Source organism: Macrotis lagotis, chromosome 8 (assembly GCF_037893015.1).
Source record: "Macrotis lagotis isolate mMagLag1 chromosome 8, bilby.v1.9.chrom.fasta, whole genome shotgun sequence".
NCBI lineage: Eukaryota > Metazoa > Chordata > Mammalia > Peramelemorphia > Peramelidae > Macrotis > Macrotis lagotis.
The window spans coordinates 15,482,433-15,499,151 of record NC_133665.1 but is presented as its reverse complement, the minus strand read 5'-3'; the positions used below and the strand labels follow the sequence as shown (position 1 = coordinate 15,499,151).

General features: G+C 35.8%; 1 protein-coding gene across 15 annotated transcripts in view; it reads left to right on the top strand.

Annotated features, from left to right (window-relative positions):
* MRTFB (myocardin related transcription factor B) overlaps nt 1–16,719 on the top strand; it is a 328,483-nt gene that overhangs the window by 230,752 nt on the left and 81,012 nt on the right. The window contains exon 1 of one of the 15 annotated variants that reach the window (XM_074196437.1): nt 9,013–9,290. The exons of the other annotated variants lie outside the window; for them this stretch is intronic. Within the exon in view, the coding sequence (XP_074052538.1) occupies nt 9,170–9,290 (121 nt within the window). The 5' untranslated portion in view covers nt 9,013–9,169. Of the gene's footprint in view, nt 1–9,012; nt 9,291–16,719 lie in introns of those variants that run through there. 15 annotated transcript variants of the gene reach the window in all.

The window sequence follows — 16,719 nt, the reverse complement described above, 5'->3', positions numbered from 1 at the left end:
AAAGAGATCTCAGAATCATCCTCACAGAGATATAATTGAAACTATGAGTGTGAACGAGATCACCAAGTGAAATGGTATAGAGAAAAGAAAAGAGGGCTCTGTTGGACACCCATAGTTAGCAGGCATATCTTGGATGAAGATTCAGCAAAGTAGGGAGTGGTCTGATGGGAGAATAAGCAAAGGAGAGAACAGTGTGGCAAAAACCTAGTGTATCAAGGAGAAAAAGGGTCAAAGGCAGCAGAGAGGTAAAGATGGGTAAGAACAGATAAGAGGCAATTAGATTTGGCAATTAAGAGATAATTAGTCTTGTTGGAAGTGGCATTTTCAGGTTAATAAGTTAAAAAGTCAGACTGCAGATAATTAAGAAGAGTGAGAGGAAAGGAAGTGAAGGCACCTTTTGTAGGCACCCTTTCAAGTTCAGCCACAAAAGGGAAGAGAGATGTAGAATGACAGCTAATGGAGATGGATGGATGAAGTGAGGGTTTTTGAAGATGGAGCAGACATGGTTATATTTGTAGTTAGTTTGGGAAGCAGTAGATAGGGAGACATTAAAGAAAGTGAGAGAATGAAGATGGTCAAGAATGGTAATCTGCTGGAGAAGATGAATTGAAATGTGAAAGAAGAGATTTTGCCTTGACAAGAAGGGCCATCTAATTACATGAAACAAAGTGAAATAGTGTCAGAAGGCATCTGGGTGATCTGAGTTTTGGAGGAGGCAAAAAAAATAAAGGAGGAGGAGGAGGAAGAGCAACAATTTGGCAAATGGTTTCAAGGATGGGAGGAAAGGTAGCCAAAGGAGATTTGAGGAGGGATAAAAAGTTTTGGAAAAGCTATTATGGTAAATGGGAGTAGGAATTTATTAGGAACTTACCATAGTGAATGTCCACAAAGATTTTATAACAAATTTTTAGTGAATTTAAACATTTTGTGATTTTCCTCTAGCTTCATTTTTCCTCATTTGAATGAGAGCTAAGGCAACAAATGATTGTTGGAGTATTAGATCTGGATTTCACTCTTGTTCAATTGAACCTGGTTGAATATGTTTCCCAAGAAAGCAAATAGAAACCCCACCCAAACAACTCTCAGCCTAAACTCCTAAATGACCTTTGTGGAGATTCCCAAACAACCTTCAAACCCTGTAGTAGCCACAGTATCCTGCTTTCCTATAACACTCAACCCTCACTTCATCCATCTATCTCTCCCAACTATCTGATATCGGAGTCTGTTCTGACCCAACCTGCAATTCCTTCCTTCAGTAAACAGCTTTGCTATCAACTCCATTCACATTATCCTTATACCATGGACCCACCTTTTGACCTTTCAGGAATAATCATATTTGAGGGGTATGTATTTTGAAATCCTTTAATATAAGGATAGAAGCTAAGGAGAAGATAAAGATTGTGAGCCAGACACTGAACTCCTTTAGATAGGGAATGTCTTGAAGGTTGGTAGACAACTGCTACCAGAATTTTGATTGAATCATTGATATGTAGATTGAATAGACTTCAAAGAAATTAGCAGTGATGTCTTGAAGTAGCAATGGAGAGTAAGAAACATTCCAGCTGAAGAAGGAGGGAAAGCTTTATCATTGTCAGAAAAGGTGACCACAGAAGCATTTTCTTAAGATCTTGGTGAGATTCAGAAAATGAAAGGAATGGAAAAGGAAAAGATTTTAGACAAAAGCAAGTTTGTTACCTACAGAGCATATATTTCAGCAAACCCATTGGGAGAACTGGTTAAATTTAAAGTGTGGAATTGGGTGGATTCAGTTAGGGGGAATGGATATTAGAGAGTGGAGAAAAAGATTTTTATATGGCATGGTGAGTGGGGGGAGTGAGAATGGAATTTGAGAATTAATAGGATGGAGAAGGTCAGAGCCTTTTTAATATCTGCTGATTACTAAACATCACTACTAGGACTTCAGGTTTAAGATATCTCCTCAGGGTGTTGAATAGCTCAGGAAAGGTATCATTGGAGAGAAAGAATTAAAAAACATTACTTAGGAAGGAATGGCATCTTTCTATCACCTATGGGCAAAAGTGTCCTCAAGTAGGAAGAAGCCAATCTAGGGGAATGGCATGCAATGAAATAGCATCAGATTCGAAAAAAGCCCTGTCAGAAGGCCAGGCCCTATGGAATGGTAGTTCTTTGATGCCCCGCACTGTGTGGAAGAGAGTCCTCAGCAAATGGGAAGAGGCCAATCTAAGTGACTCACATGGGATGCCTTGGTGTCTCTTTAATCTACTGCTGGAAAAGGACAAGTCATGAAACCAGTAGATAATGGTATGCCTTTTTCAAATAGGCTCACATCATTTTAGAAGACCATAGAAACCAGCCTCCTTATTTTATACACAGAGAATCTAACTCGCCCATGGTGATTCAGCTACTAAATAATGAGGCAGGATTGGGACTTGATTATTCCTAACTACCAGTCTAGTGCTTTTTCCACTATGCCAACGTTTGGTGGCAGTGCAGTGATGACTTGATTTAAGTTCCAGAGCTAGAAAATGGAAAGAGAAATACACCTATCCTAGGAGAATGAGTGGTGAGAGGAGGTGGCTGACACAGTGGATGGTGAAACCCAGAGATGTCTAGACAGAATGGGTCACTTTATCCACTCACTCTTGCCTCGGCTTCCTTAGCTATAAAATGGAGATAACACCAGGTTATTTATAATATTTATAGTTTAATTTTAATTTATAATTTAATAATTTATATTTATAAAGCCCTTAGCACATAGTATTATATAAATTAATATATCAATTATTCCATTCTCCACCCCATCCCACCTCACATAATCTACAGTCCAGCCATAATGGCCTTCTTAAGAAGTTCGTTAATGGGGTGGCTAGGTGGTGTAGTGGATAAAGCACCAGCCTTGGAGTCAGGAGTACCTGGGTTCAAATCGGGTCTCAGACACTTAATAATTACCTAGCTGTGTGGCCTTGGGCAAGCCACTTAACCCCATTTGTCTTGAAAAAAAAAGTTCTTTAATTCTTCACACATTGCACTTCATTTATAGTTCCCATTATTCACATATCCTACCATTCTCCTTTTCCCCTCCTCTGTCTTTCAGTGTGCCTCTCAGAATTCCTTGTTTTTTTCAAAGTTATCAAATAGCACTTCCTATGTCAGGCCTTTTGTGTCTTCACCCTCCCCAGAGCTTGACCTCCAAAATACCTTGTGTTTATTTGCTTAATCTTGTAGATTGTTGGATTAGTGTCAGAGGATCTCAGTTTGAATTCTGTATTGAATTTTTCAATATTTGTGTGATCCTGGGCAAGTCCCTTAACCTTTTGTGAGTCTCAGACAACTAATATACAGAATAGCTCGTTGGTTTGTTGGTTCTTTGGTTCTTTATCTTTTTTTATTGAAAGCAACCAAATTGACATCATTATGTTAGAGACACATCACAGTGTGCATGACTGTGGCTGATCAAGTACGAGGTCAGAATTTTTTACTACAGGCCAGGCATCAATGAATCATGGGAACACCTGGGATGAGTTATCTAAACTTGGGCATCTCTTGTTTCCTTTTTGCTGCCTCCATTCTACCTTGCTCATAGAGCATGGCACCCTCTCTAATGAGGGCAATATGCTAGGTGGTCCTATGCTAGTGTCTTCCATGCTGGAGAATCAATTCCAGAGGTCTTGAGAGACCTTGAGAGAAAGGTATAAGATGTACCCACAAGTAAAACTCTATGCATTGGCTTTCCTTATGGGTTAGTGGATAAAGTGACTCACTTTGTCTAGACATCTGTGTTTCACTATCCATCGTGACCACAATATTGCCATCCATTCTCCTAGGATATATACCTCCACTATTTCCAGCTCTGGAAGTGAAATCGGATCACCTAATATGGTGCAATGCCACAGTATTAGGGAGAAAGGTGGGTATAGTGGAGAAAGCATGGAAATTCTAAGGAAGACAAAGCGTATAAATATATACTTTACATAGACACAAGGGATTAAATGCCATAGCATTTTCCTGATATCAGAAGACTATAAATCATTTCAGTTATATTCTTTTGATCTTTTTATATTAATGAAAAATTTTCTAATTGATCATTTTCTCAGGTTTTTCTTGTGATGATAAATCCTCACAAAAATAATATGGTTTATCTATAGTTTTGTAAGGATATACTAACCCGGCCAAATTTTTGTATAAGTCCCATGAGTAGTGTTTGTTTGTGTTCTGCTTCCTTGGACGCCTTTCTTGGGCTGTTCTTAGTCTCTAAGCCATACAGTTTTTCTCACGCTTAATAAATATTTGTGCTCAGGGTGGTGGGAAAACTGACTTGATTTATGGTAATACACTTCCATATTCAGACAGCCCCTTTGCACCCAATAAGTCCTCTCTGTGGATGTATAGTTTAAGTGACTATAACTATAGATCATGCAACATAGTTGACAAAAAGGTGATTTATTATAAATGATTAATAAACAATGAGGATATGTACAGTAAAACAACTTTTTAAAAAATTACTGAAAAATTTTGCTATATGAGTGAAGTGTCTTTCAGCTACAATGCAACTTGTACCAAAACTTTTTCTCATTAAAATAATCTCAATGTAGGGGCGGCTAGGAGACAGAGTGGATAGAACACCGACCCTGGAGTCAGGAGTACCTGGGTTCAAATCCGGCCTCAGACACTTAATAATTACCTAGCTGTGTGGCCTTGGGCAAGTCATTTAACCCCATTTGCCTTGCAAAAAAGAAAAACCCCTAAAAAAAAATCTCAATATAAACGGCAACTTATTTATATTTTACATTAGAATTAGAAAAGTTTTTTCTTTTTATTATTACAAGGTTAAGGATTCTAACTGTATAAGAAAAAATCCTTATAGTGTCTATGTTTATAGTTTAGAAAACTGAAGAAACTGAGAAAAAGAATGGAGAATATTAAATTACTTATTGCATGTAGATCAGATTCATTGATAAATAGTTCTGAAGAATTTAGGCTAATATAAGTACAGCATGCTGGAGGAAAATACAATTTTTTAAAAAAAATACAACATTTTCCCAGGGCAGTATCTCTTTATCATAAGTTTTTTAAACCAATACCAAGTAACTGGTTGATCACTGCTTTATAAGTTTGCGATCTGGAATATTTATCCCCTTTATTTGTACTTGTTTTTTATTATTTCCCTTGGAAAAGGCTCTTTGATCTTTTTTTCTTCCAGATGAATTTTGTTAGCTTTGCATAGTTCTATACAGTATCTCCCTTGTCATTTGTTATCACACAAAAACTATAAATTAACTCAAGTAGTATCATCACTTTTATTCTCTTGACTCCGCCCAAACATGAGCAGTAAATATCATACCAATTATTTTTCTTTATTTCAGAAAAGTGATGCATTGTATTTATTGTATGAAATTATATTTATACAATTTTTGTATGTATCTTGGCAGGTTGGCTGCTGTATATTTTTAACCATTTTGTAGTTATTTTGAATAGATTTATTATTCTTACAAGACTTTTATTAGTCATTTACAGAAATGCTGATGATTTTTATGGATTTTTATACCTTGATAATTATTGTTGCTATTCATTTATTCTATTTTCTGATTCTCTGAGATTTTTCTAAATACATTATCAAGTCATCTACAAATAAGAATGTTTTAGTATATTTTTGCTTATGCCTTTAATTTTGTTCATGTCTTGCAGTTACTGGTGACACTTCTAGAATTATGTCAAATATTTGTGATGAGATAAGACATGCATACTTTATTCCTTGCCACCAAAATTATTTAATAAAAATACTTTTCATTAAATGATTTCAATATGCATTTTGTAGCAAAATATTTTTTTCATTGAGAATATATTCTTGCGGCTAGGTGGCGTAGTGGATAAAGCACCGGCCCTGGAGTCAGGAGTACCTGGGTTCAAATCTGGTCTCAGACACTTAATTACATAGCTGTGTGGCCTTGGGCAAGCCACTTAACCCCATTTGCCTTGCAAAAACCTTAAAAAAAGAGAGAGAGAGAGAATATATTCTTTTCCAGTTTTTAGATAATCTTGTGTGTATAGTATAAAATTAAATATAAACATATATACTTATAGTCTTATATTTATAGTTATCTTTCAGTTACCCAAAGCAGTCATAAATGAAAAATGTATTTCCTCACTTAATCAATTTTATAATATATGAAATACTTTATGCTATTTTATATCAAGGAATAAACATCCCTGGAGAATTATTGTGCTCTTTTATTGATGGATTTATTCTTATTTTAGTGAATGTGCTTCATTTGAGTTCTTCTAAATTAAATATCTGACCATGCTGTCAAAAGCACCATTGTCCTTCCAGTATCTCAGCATCATCCTGAGCTAATCTAATCTCCTTCAACCCACTTATCCAATCAATTGCCCAATTTTACTCTTTCTACCTTCACTTTTTCTCCTATCTAATTTCTGTACTCACAAAGCTATCATTTCATTTTAGACCTTCATCCCATCTCACCTAGATTTTGCAACAACAGCCTCCTAATTGGTCTTCCTATTTGAAATTTCTCACTTTAAATGGATTTTAGTCCATCATATACTCTGTTGTCAAAGGTAATCTTCCTTAAATTCAGTTCTATGTGATTTCTACTCAACTTCCTCTAGACTAAAATATAGACTCCTTTTAAGGAGCTATTAACATCTTTCCACTTTCATTGGGCATTACTATCCCTCTTTCATTCTGTGAATCAATCAAACCGGCCTCTCTCTCTCTCTCTCTCTCTCTCTCTCTCTCTCTCTCTCTCTCTCATATATATATATATATATATATATATATATATATATATATATATATATATATATATATATATCACCCAAGACATTCTTTCTCTTTATCTCTAAACTTTTGCATTAATTATCTCCCATCCTGGGATACATTAACTATCCCCACCTCTGCCACTCCTTCCTTTCCTTCCCTCTCAAAGTTCTTCTCTTTCTTTCTTTTTTTAAGGTTTTTTTTTTTTGCAAGGCAAATAGGGTTAAGTGGCTTGCCCAAGGCCACACAGCTAGGTAATTATTAAGTGTCTGAGACAGGATTTGAACCCAAATACTCCTGTCTCCAGGGCCGGTGCTCTATCCACTAAGACACCTAGCCGCCCAATCTTATTGAATCTTCTCTTTCTTAAGATGCATTTCTCAAGCACTATCTCTTTCTTAAAACTTCTTCCTGATTCCTACTAATTGTAATGTCCTTCTTCCCAAATTGCCTTACATTCAACTATATTTTATATATTTTTTTAATGCATACCATTTCTCTGTAGTTTCCCAATTGTAATATGCTTCAGCTTACCTATTTTTGTCTTACATCTGACTTTAGAGATCATAGAGCTGCAACTCATGAGGCTATAATAAACATAGTAAAGGCCTGAACCCAGTTTGTTGTGATGTGAACAGAAAGGACAGATACAACCTCTCTAGGTTGTCTAATTGCATTGGAGGATCCTTTTGCAGGGAATCCAAAAGACAGGGAAGATCAAACATGTGGGGAAAATTTCAGGCCTTTTTATCATTGAAAAAACATGAGTGGGGTGGCTAGGTGGTGCAGTGGATAGAGCAGCGGCCCTGGAGTCAGAAGTACCTGGGTTCAAATCCGGCCTCAGACACTTAATAATTACCTAGCTGTGTGGCCTTGGGCAAGCCACTTAACCCCATTGCCTTGCAAAAATCTAAAAAAAAAGAAAAACATGAGTAAGGAAATATCAGTAGCTATCAGCCATATTCTCACTTTCCCATTGTCATAAAATTGTTACAAGAAAAATGTTTCAATGCATCAGTTGATATTGAAAGAGATTGGAATAAGCAGGTTTTTGTGTTATTCTAGAGCACATTATACATTTCTAGTCAAATTGATGACATTAAAACTAAAAGAAATTTGATTTGATAGAGCAAATTTCCCGTTAAATACTTTCCTTCTTCTGTGGTTATCTATTTTTTATGTATCTATCAAAATCATACAAATTTCCTTAACTGATAAGAGTGACACAAAGTCCAAGTATTTTACATATCGTTTTGTGAAAATATGATGGGATTTATAGGGGATTTTTTTGTTTGTTGAGTGTGCAATTAAAATTAGTCTCTTCTCTCTGGACTGTAAGAATGTAAAAATCATAGAATTCCCTTCAATTTACTTTATCTTAACATATATTGAATCTAGTCTAGGCTGGCAAATACAATTGGCAAATTTCACAGAAAATTATTCCTTCATGGTTATGCTTTGAAATAAAGACTACATTGATCACATTTAGCAATGTATGTTACAGAACATTTTTTTGTTAACTCTTACCTCATGTGGCCGACTAGTGGTAGAGAGGAAAACTGCTGCTTTGGGTCTAAGGTGCTAAAGAGGAGAAAATTTGGTTTTCATCTTAGAAAATGTGCTGTTGCTTTTCATCAGCTTTGCATGGAATCAGCCATACATTTTATAAACGGAACTTCAAATTTCATTCAGATTCGCCCTTAGAAAGTAAATAAATTACCCAGTTCTTCAAGATATTATCTAGACAGTCATTTATCTCTTGAACTTAAAGAAAAATGAATGCATTTATCGGGGCTCAGAAAAGTGTTTCCACGGCCTCTGGCAGGAGGGGGAAAAGGAAAAGAGGAGGAGGAGATGGGGTAAAGAGGGGGTAGGGAGAGAATGGGGGAGGCGGGGTGATGGGGGGGGCGGAAGAGAGGAGAAGAGAGACACGGACACCCCCCCCCCCGGGCAACAGTTTGTCTTGGATGGCAGCTCGGGCTTCTCCTTGAACTCCGCCAGGATTTATTTTTAACTCCTTGGCTCAGGCGTTGTCAGATGATCGGAGCCATCGAAGGGCTCCTGAAACAGCCCGCCACAGAGCAAGCGAGAATGGCTGAGGAAGGGGGCCGTCTGGGAAAGGGGGCGGGCCTTGGGCGCAGGAGGGCTCTCCCGGCGCAGCCTGCCTGCCTGGGCGAGGGCGGAGGGCTGGGCGCGGGGGTGCGGGCAGAGCGGGCAGAGCGGGCAGAGCGGGCGCGGGAGCCACGGGCATGGCTGCGTGCGGCCGGCCGCTCCGAGACACAACTGCTCCGTTATCCGTGTGCCGCGGAGGGGGCGCCCGGCCCTGAGGGTCCCTGTGCGAGTCTGCCGCGGGCCCCGATCCAGCTTTTCTCCTTCACTTGACGTGCCGTTCTGGAAGCGCCTCTAACCATGATCGATAGCTCCAAGAAGCAGCAGCAGGGCTTCCCGGAGATTTTATCTGCTGGCGATTTCGAGCCATTGAAAGAGAAGGAATGCCTTGAGGTGAACAGCCAGAAAAGTCTGAAGGAAGGTCAGTCTACCAACCTGGGCCAGACTGGCCCATAGTAACTGTCCATCAACCTAGATATTGCTACTGATTGTATTGTTGTTATATTTTCAGTTATGTCCCTTTGATTTTTCTAGACTCTTTGCAGAGAGAGTATGATGATGCTGATGGGAGTTATTACTAATTATCAAATAATATCTTCTGGTTTGTACAGTCATCAAACCAATAAAGATACTAATTAAATCAGTGTCTAATAAAAATGTATTAGTTCATTTAGAAATTGTGATGTTCTTTAAAGTTACGTATTTTTTTCCAAATAAAGTAATTGCAGGGTTGGGTTTTGTTTTGTTTTTTGGGGGTTTTTTTTTTTGGTTTTGGTTAAAGGAATAATGTTTCATTTTCAGAATTACCTTAATTTTTTTTTCCTACTGCCAACAGTTAAGGGAAATTTTTCCCCCCACACACAAGCTAAAATTCCTTATCATTTGTCTCATTCTTCTAAACTAAGTGTTCATTCAGCCCATAATCAGAGCATCTAGCTGAGGATGCTACAAGTTTTCCTTTCCTTTCCACTGTGATGGTAGATTAATTGATCAGCCCAAGAAAATTACTAAAACTATTTGGACTGGTTCTCCTTTGGGAGAAAGAATATGTAAAAGGACAGGTGGTGACCAGCTTTTTTATCAATACCAGTTGAAGGTAGGGAGATTGAAGAGTTGACAGAAGAAATCCAGATGCTCCTACAGAAAATAACCATTGTTCCTGAGTTTGAGACATAAAGATTCATCGCCTCCCCATTTTCCTCTAAATTAGAAAGATGATTTTCCAGCCCTTTTTGAAAAACGAATTTCATTTGTGTTTCATCTGCTTTGAGTTTCTGCCATCAGCCACCCCCTCATCTCCCCACACACTCTTGCTCATCCGATACAAGCCCAGAGATTAAAATATCTTTGCTTTTATTTCTCAAATTAAGATCTCCCAAAGACAGGATTATTTGTTTGAGTCTTAGTATATATTAAGTTAGAGATTATGTGTATTGAGAGTTTTAAAATAAAGGTAAAAAAATTAGTTGAAACTGGATGTTTAAATTTCTATTGAATCATTTTTTTACACATATATAGGAACACCTAGATAGAAACTAATGGATTACAACAGTATAAACAGCATTTTCAGTAGCGTTTTCTGTTCACTGTTTCTGTCAAAATAGTAAGCATAAGAAACTTTTAAAAAATTCAGTTGGACCTTTAAATATTATTATTAGTAAAACAATCTCCTGTTGCTTCCATGAAGTTAAAAAAAATGACTTTGCTTGGGGGAATAAGCAAGAAGAAATGCAGACCTGCTTGCAAAACAGGAAGAGTGGGAGGCTCTTGGGAGAAAGAATAAAAGGAAGGTATCACAGTAGAGAATGTGAGAGAAGCATGGGAAGTGAGTTAATAGAAAATAAAAATAGGAAATAGAAAAATGTGGTAGATCTTCCTATATATATGTATACACATATACACACATGCATCTGCATACAGAATAAAAATAGCCTATTTGTTGCATAATATGAAAAAACCACTCCCAAGGTATTGATTTTGATTAGATTTGATTGATTACTGATATTGATTAGATTTCTGTCCTTAGTAGGATAAAATAAAAATCATTTTTCTTTTTCTTTCTATATCTCCTCCCTTCTTTAATCTATAAATTCTTTCTTATTTGTATTTGTTATTTTTTCTTTTATTTTGATATTTATATTTCATAGTTTATAGATATCTTCCAAGGCACAGAGAAATTTAAATCTAGATGTTCTTATATTGTTAAGTTGAACGATTTAAGGGGAATCTGTTTTGTTTTACTTTGAAGAAGCCTTATATATAAGACTTATCTTCTTACACTTATATGATTGTGAACCCTGAACTTAGCTTTTACTCAGTATCTTAGGTTATTTTGCATTGCACACATGATATTACATAGATGTAATGGGGCAGGGGCAGGAGTCCAGCATTAAGATTTACAAGAATGATTTATTTCTTCATGAATTGAGAAAGCAGTCAAGAAAGGATTTCACTTGGTTTTACCTAGACCTGAAAAAAAAATCATATACTTCCCCCATTATAAGAATACTTTCATTTTCTTCATCTTTTTTATGTAAAATTGGATACCTATGGGATTTGGTGTGAGAAGTGCTACAAGGAATATCTATGGACTCATTGAATCAAATAGCAAATGTAAAATTAGTATAAACCACTAGAGACCTTAGCTTCCAAGCTCTTAAATCTGGATCATATGTTTATTTCTCATTTAGTTGTAAAGTTAGTTCATATGTGATATTTTAAAAAATGTTATTGTTGTTTAAACATTCCCAAACCCCTTCCTGGCAAAAATACTGGAGTAGTTTGCCACTTCTTTCTCCAGTTCATTTTACAATTGAGGAAATTGAAGCAGACGGGGTTAAGTGACTTGCCCAGCTTCCCATAGTTAGCAAGTGTCTGAAACTGGGTTTGAACTCAGGTCTTCCTGACTCTGGGTCCTGCACTCTATCTATTGAGCCACCTAGCCATTCAGCATTTTTAAAAATAGCCGTTATCTAAAGATTTTTTTTTCCTAAGACAGACCCTGAACTATACTGTTCTCAAAAGGGAAACATTTAAAAATAAATATCAAGTATGGTAAAAAAAATTTTCTTTTGTTGAATATTTATGAAACATTGTTTCATGTTCTTCAACTGCTCTGTAGAGGGAATGAGGGAGAATGCATCAGCGTTTTCAAATGCTCAGAGTCAAATGTACATTATCTTTTCCCTAACATCTGTCCGATGACATATGTAAATGCAGTTTTAGGACTTCCCCTTCCCTGTTTACTCTGTTTTACCTTGGTCTTCCTAATGACCTCTCTCTTCAAGTCCCCTTCAAGTCATCATGATATATGAAGAGATAGCAAAGGAAGACAGAACAAGTTTTGGGGGTCAAAGCAAAGTCCCAGCAATGAAACTGTGTGTAATGGTCAGATCACTTGTCTTCACTGAGCCTAGGTTTCTTCTGTAAAATGGGATGAATTCAACCACCTATCTCATGGGTCTGCTGTGAGTAAAGTTCTTTGTAGATTTTTTTAAAAAGCATTTTCATTGATATTTTTTGTTTTTATTATCTTTGTTTCCAAATAAAACTTTCCTTGTTCCCTCCCCAATAATCCATTCCTTTTCACAAAGAATATAAAGTAGAGGGGGAAAAAAGAATAGCTTTAAAACTGATCAGTGTATCACTGCATCTAATTGCATATGTGTGATCCACAACCCCTAGACTCACACACATACATACATACATAACATTTGCAGAGGGTGGTGATAGGTATTTTCACTTATCTGCTGTAGGTCATCATAAAAGATTTGTCATCTATTTTTTAATCTTAATCAGTTCATTCTAATCTTTTCATGCTTTTCTATATTCTTCACATCCATTATTTCTTCCTATTCTGTACATTCCCAGACTGCTGAACATTTACTTAGTTTCAGTTCTTTGTTATCACAAAAAGAACTGCTATATTTTGTTGTAAATGGAACCATTTTTTTTCTACTTTTAATCTTGAGATGGGAGAAGAAAGAAAGGAGAAGAAGCATAGTAATAGCTCCAGGGAGTACTTTTTTGGTTGTTACTTGGACTGAGTGGCATGATTCTAAAATATACCCTGGACCATTTGGAACAATTCACAGCTACAGTAAACTTTACCTGTCTTCCTTCAGTATCTCCAGTGTAATGTTCTGTTAGCATGAGCTGCTAGATGGATAACAAAAGTAATAATAGTAGCTAGCAATTAAAATATTGTAAAGTTTGAAGTTTGTAAAGAAATATATATATATATGTATGTATGTATGTATGTATGTATGTATATATATTCTCACATTTGGTCCTCACAACCCTGGGAGGTAGGTGCTATTATTCTCTCCATTTTCCAGATTGAGGAGACTATGGCACAGAGAGGTTAAGTGACTTGCCTTGGATTATACAGCTAGAAAGTGGCTGAGGCAGAATTCCAATTCAGGGTTTCTACACGTTATCCAATATGACAATGGAAAGAAAGAAAGGGAGAAAATGAGATCTGGAAGATAATTAAAAAGAAGGTAGGAAAAAGAGTTTCCTTTCCAAAATATAAATGAACATTTGGAAAGAACATAAATAGGGATTCATCTCAGGACCAAGAAGTTTTCATGGAGGGCTAATCAGAAGAGCAGGAGGCCTGTCCCTATAAATTCTTTACGTTGAATACCCTACTGTCCCCCTAATTCCACTTCTAGATTCCTCTGTCTTCCAGTTCTGTCTCCTAATTCTTCTCTCACCCATCCCCAATTCTTCCTTCTTGCTTCTTCAACTTACCTAGAACTTTTCCTACCACTACTGGTATAGTTTTAATAAAAATCTTTCTTTCTACTGCCTAACAGATCAGAACAGGGAACTTCCTGTTACTGTTGCTAGAACTAGAAAAATATTATGGCATTCATACTGAAATTTTGCATCTTCCTATAAAAATCTTGTCCTATATGAGAGTTAAAATTCTCTAGTCCCCCTGTAGTGTCATACTTTTGGAACATTTTGAGTTAACCAGGCTTTTTTAAATGTGCTAACTTATGAACTTAAAAACCATTTTATAGCCTAAATTTCCTAAAGGAAAATGTGTTCTTATTTCTAAGCAACTTACAGATTGTTGTAGACTACATATTGCCTGTAAGAGAAAAAAAAATAATTTGTTATCAATTCAGTACTAATTGCACAGCATATATCTCAAATGTCGAGGTATCTTTTTTCCCTATATGGCTATTTGTTATAGGTGTCACAGGGCAGAAATAAAAATATGTAACATTGAGTTTCAAAAATTAGGTGATACTTCTGGTAAATATTTAGTAATTCCCTTTGGAAAATTAGAAAGAGCACATTATAATTGCTTTGACTAACTGTGATATTTCAATAAATCTTTGATCTATGATTTTGCCAGTTTATACTTTTCCATCAATGTAAATCATAACCCTTATGTGACTTAATAGTCTTTGAGAGTTGCTTTAGCAACTAGTAGAAAGATTTATCATTCTTTGGCCAACCAAATACTGAACATCTTGGTACTTAGCAGGGCTGGTCAAATCCTTTCCAGTTTTATATAATCATACCAAAGTTTGCTTTCCCTTGGGATAGACTTCAAGAACACAGAATCACAGCTACACCATAATTAGTAAGGAATACAAGTGGTACATTCGTGGGAGGGTCTTTATATCAACCAAATCAATATAACTTCAGTATTGTGATACTTCCATGGGTCTGTGATACCAGTAGTGTGGTGACTGCTTTCTGTTACGCCGAATACCTCTTGTCCACATATTCTATGTGCAAATCTTGCCTATATTCTGCCAAAAATTTTCTGAAAGGGATGCCCATCATGTTCGTAATCTGCTCAGTCTCTTGGCATTTTGCAAATACCTGTGAGCACATAGGCTGACAAATGGTTATATGCCATGTATCAGGTTATACACCTGCTACTCAACTCCCACCTATCCTTTTTCCAATTATACATCTTTCTGATTTTATCTTTTTTTAATCACTTCTCCTTTGCAATTATTTATTGGAACTATGTCATAATTTTTTTATTAAAGATATTATTTGAGTTTTACAATTTCCCCCCCAATCTTACTCCCCCCCCCATGGAAAGCAATCTGTCAGTCTTTACTTTGTTTCCATGTTGTACATTGATCCAAATTGAGTATGATGAGAGAGAAATCATATCCTTAAGGAAGAGACAAGAAGTACAAGAGGTAACAAGATCAGACAATAAGATATCTGTTTGTTTGTTTTTTTCTAAATTAAAGGGAATAGTCCTTGAACTTTGTTCAAACTCCACAGTTCTTTATCTGGATACAGATGGCACTCTCCTTTGCAGACAGCCCAAAATTGGAACTATGTCATAATCTAATACCCACTCACATGTAGGTGATCAGTTTAATTTCATGACTCACATATATGTACTGGATATACTGGATAACAGGAAATATACTGATATTGGAAAGGTGGAATTTCATTTCAGAAAAATGTTTAGTAATTAAAATAAGTGTATAAGGCTGAAGTTGAACTCAAGTCCTCCTGATTCTAGGGCTAGTGCTTTATCCACTACACTACCTAGCTTCCTTGAATTTCCTTTCTTCTCAAATGGAAAAGTTCTTTGCTGTAAACCTTTCCTCTACTCCTAGCAATGACCAACCACTGCCATTTCTAATGCCATGTAGTTCCTTTATTTTCTGGACCCTCTTGGCTCCTCTTCTGGCACTTCCTTGTCATTTAAGCACTTGCTGTTCTTGACTGACATCTTTGACTAGAGATTTGTGGGATTTTTATCTTTGTTATTTTTCAATTGTTTATTCAGGAAAACCAATTTGTACTACTATGCAGATATATGAAGGAGAGTCTGGAATGTTTCCAAGTTTTTAGCTACTCAGTAAAATTGTTTGAAAAAATAGGGATGCGCAAGAGTTTCAATTAGTCAATTACTAACTAATCTCTCAACCATATCAGAGAACTGCATGAGTTCCTAATTCTTACATATTTATTCACCTCCTTGAATTGTTTTATTCTTGTCAGTTTTTAAATCAGAACTCTTGTCATGTTGGATGATTCTGTTTCTTTGTTAAATGTGCTTTTATACCAAGCTCTTCTATACAGATTTCATAAAGTAATTTCAGAAATTTTTGCATAAATTAAATTCCTCAAATAGAAAATATTCAGAAATGACAATCTTAAGTATCTCTCTTTCCAATCACTTATAGCTAAACCCATGATTTGAAACTAGAATGTATAACTGCCTTAAGAACAGTAAAATGTGTTATCTTCAAATTTAGTAGGTTGGAACCATATGGAATGAATAATATAGAAATTCAGATTGGTAACCAACATATTCTTACATGTCAAAAATTCAGTGCTCAACAAGTTTGTTTATATATGTTATATATGTTTATAGATTTTTGAGATAATCCAAATGTTATGTAATCTAAATTGTTCTAATATTAGGGCAATTAAACAGCTTCTTAAAAATATCAACATTGTGGTCTAATCTAATATTTATTGAACTATTCTATTCAATTTGATCAGAGGATAATTTTACTTTTACAATTTTAACCAAGTATAATTTTATGTTTTTTAAAAAATTTATTAGTACTATTTTTAAATCTAATATGCCTTTAATTTGATTCAGTAATGTTTTGTCCATTACCACTATCATCTTCAATCACTATACAACTTTAAGTGGACCTCAGATTCCCAGATCACATGAAATACTCTTTCAATTCATCACAACTTTAGCAAAAAAAAAAAAAATTTTTTTTTGAGATCTGTAATTAAATTAAAGGAACATGATTTTAAAAGTTTTTATAGTAGGGGCAAGGCTAAATTATGCAAATACTGGTTTTCTGATCAAATGGTATAAAGGCTAAAAT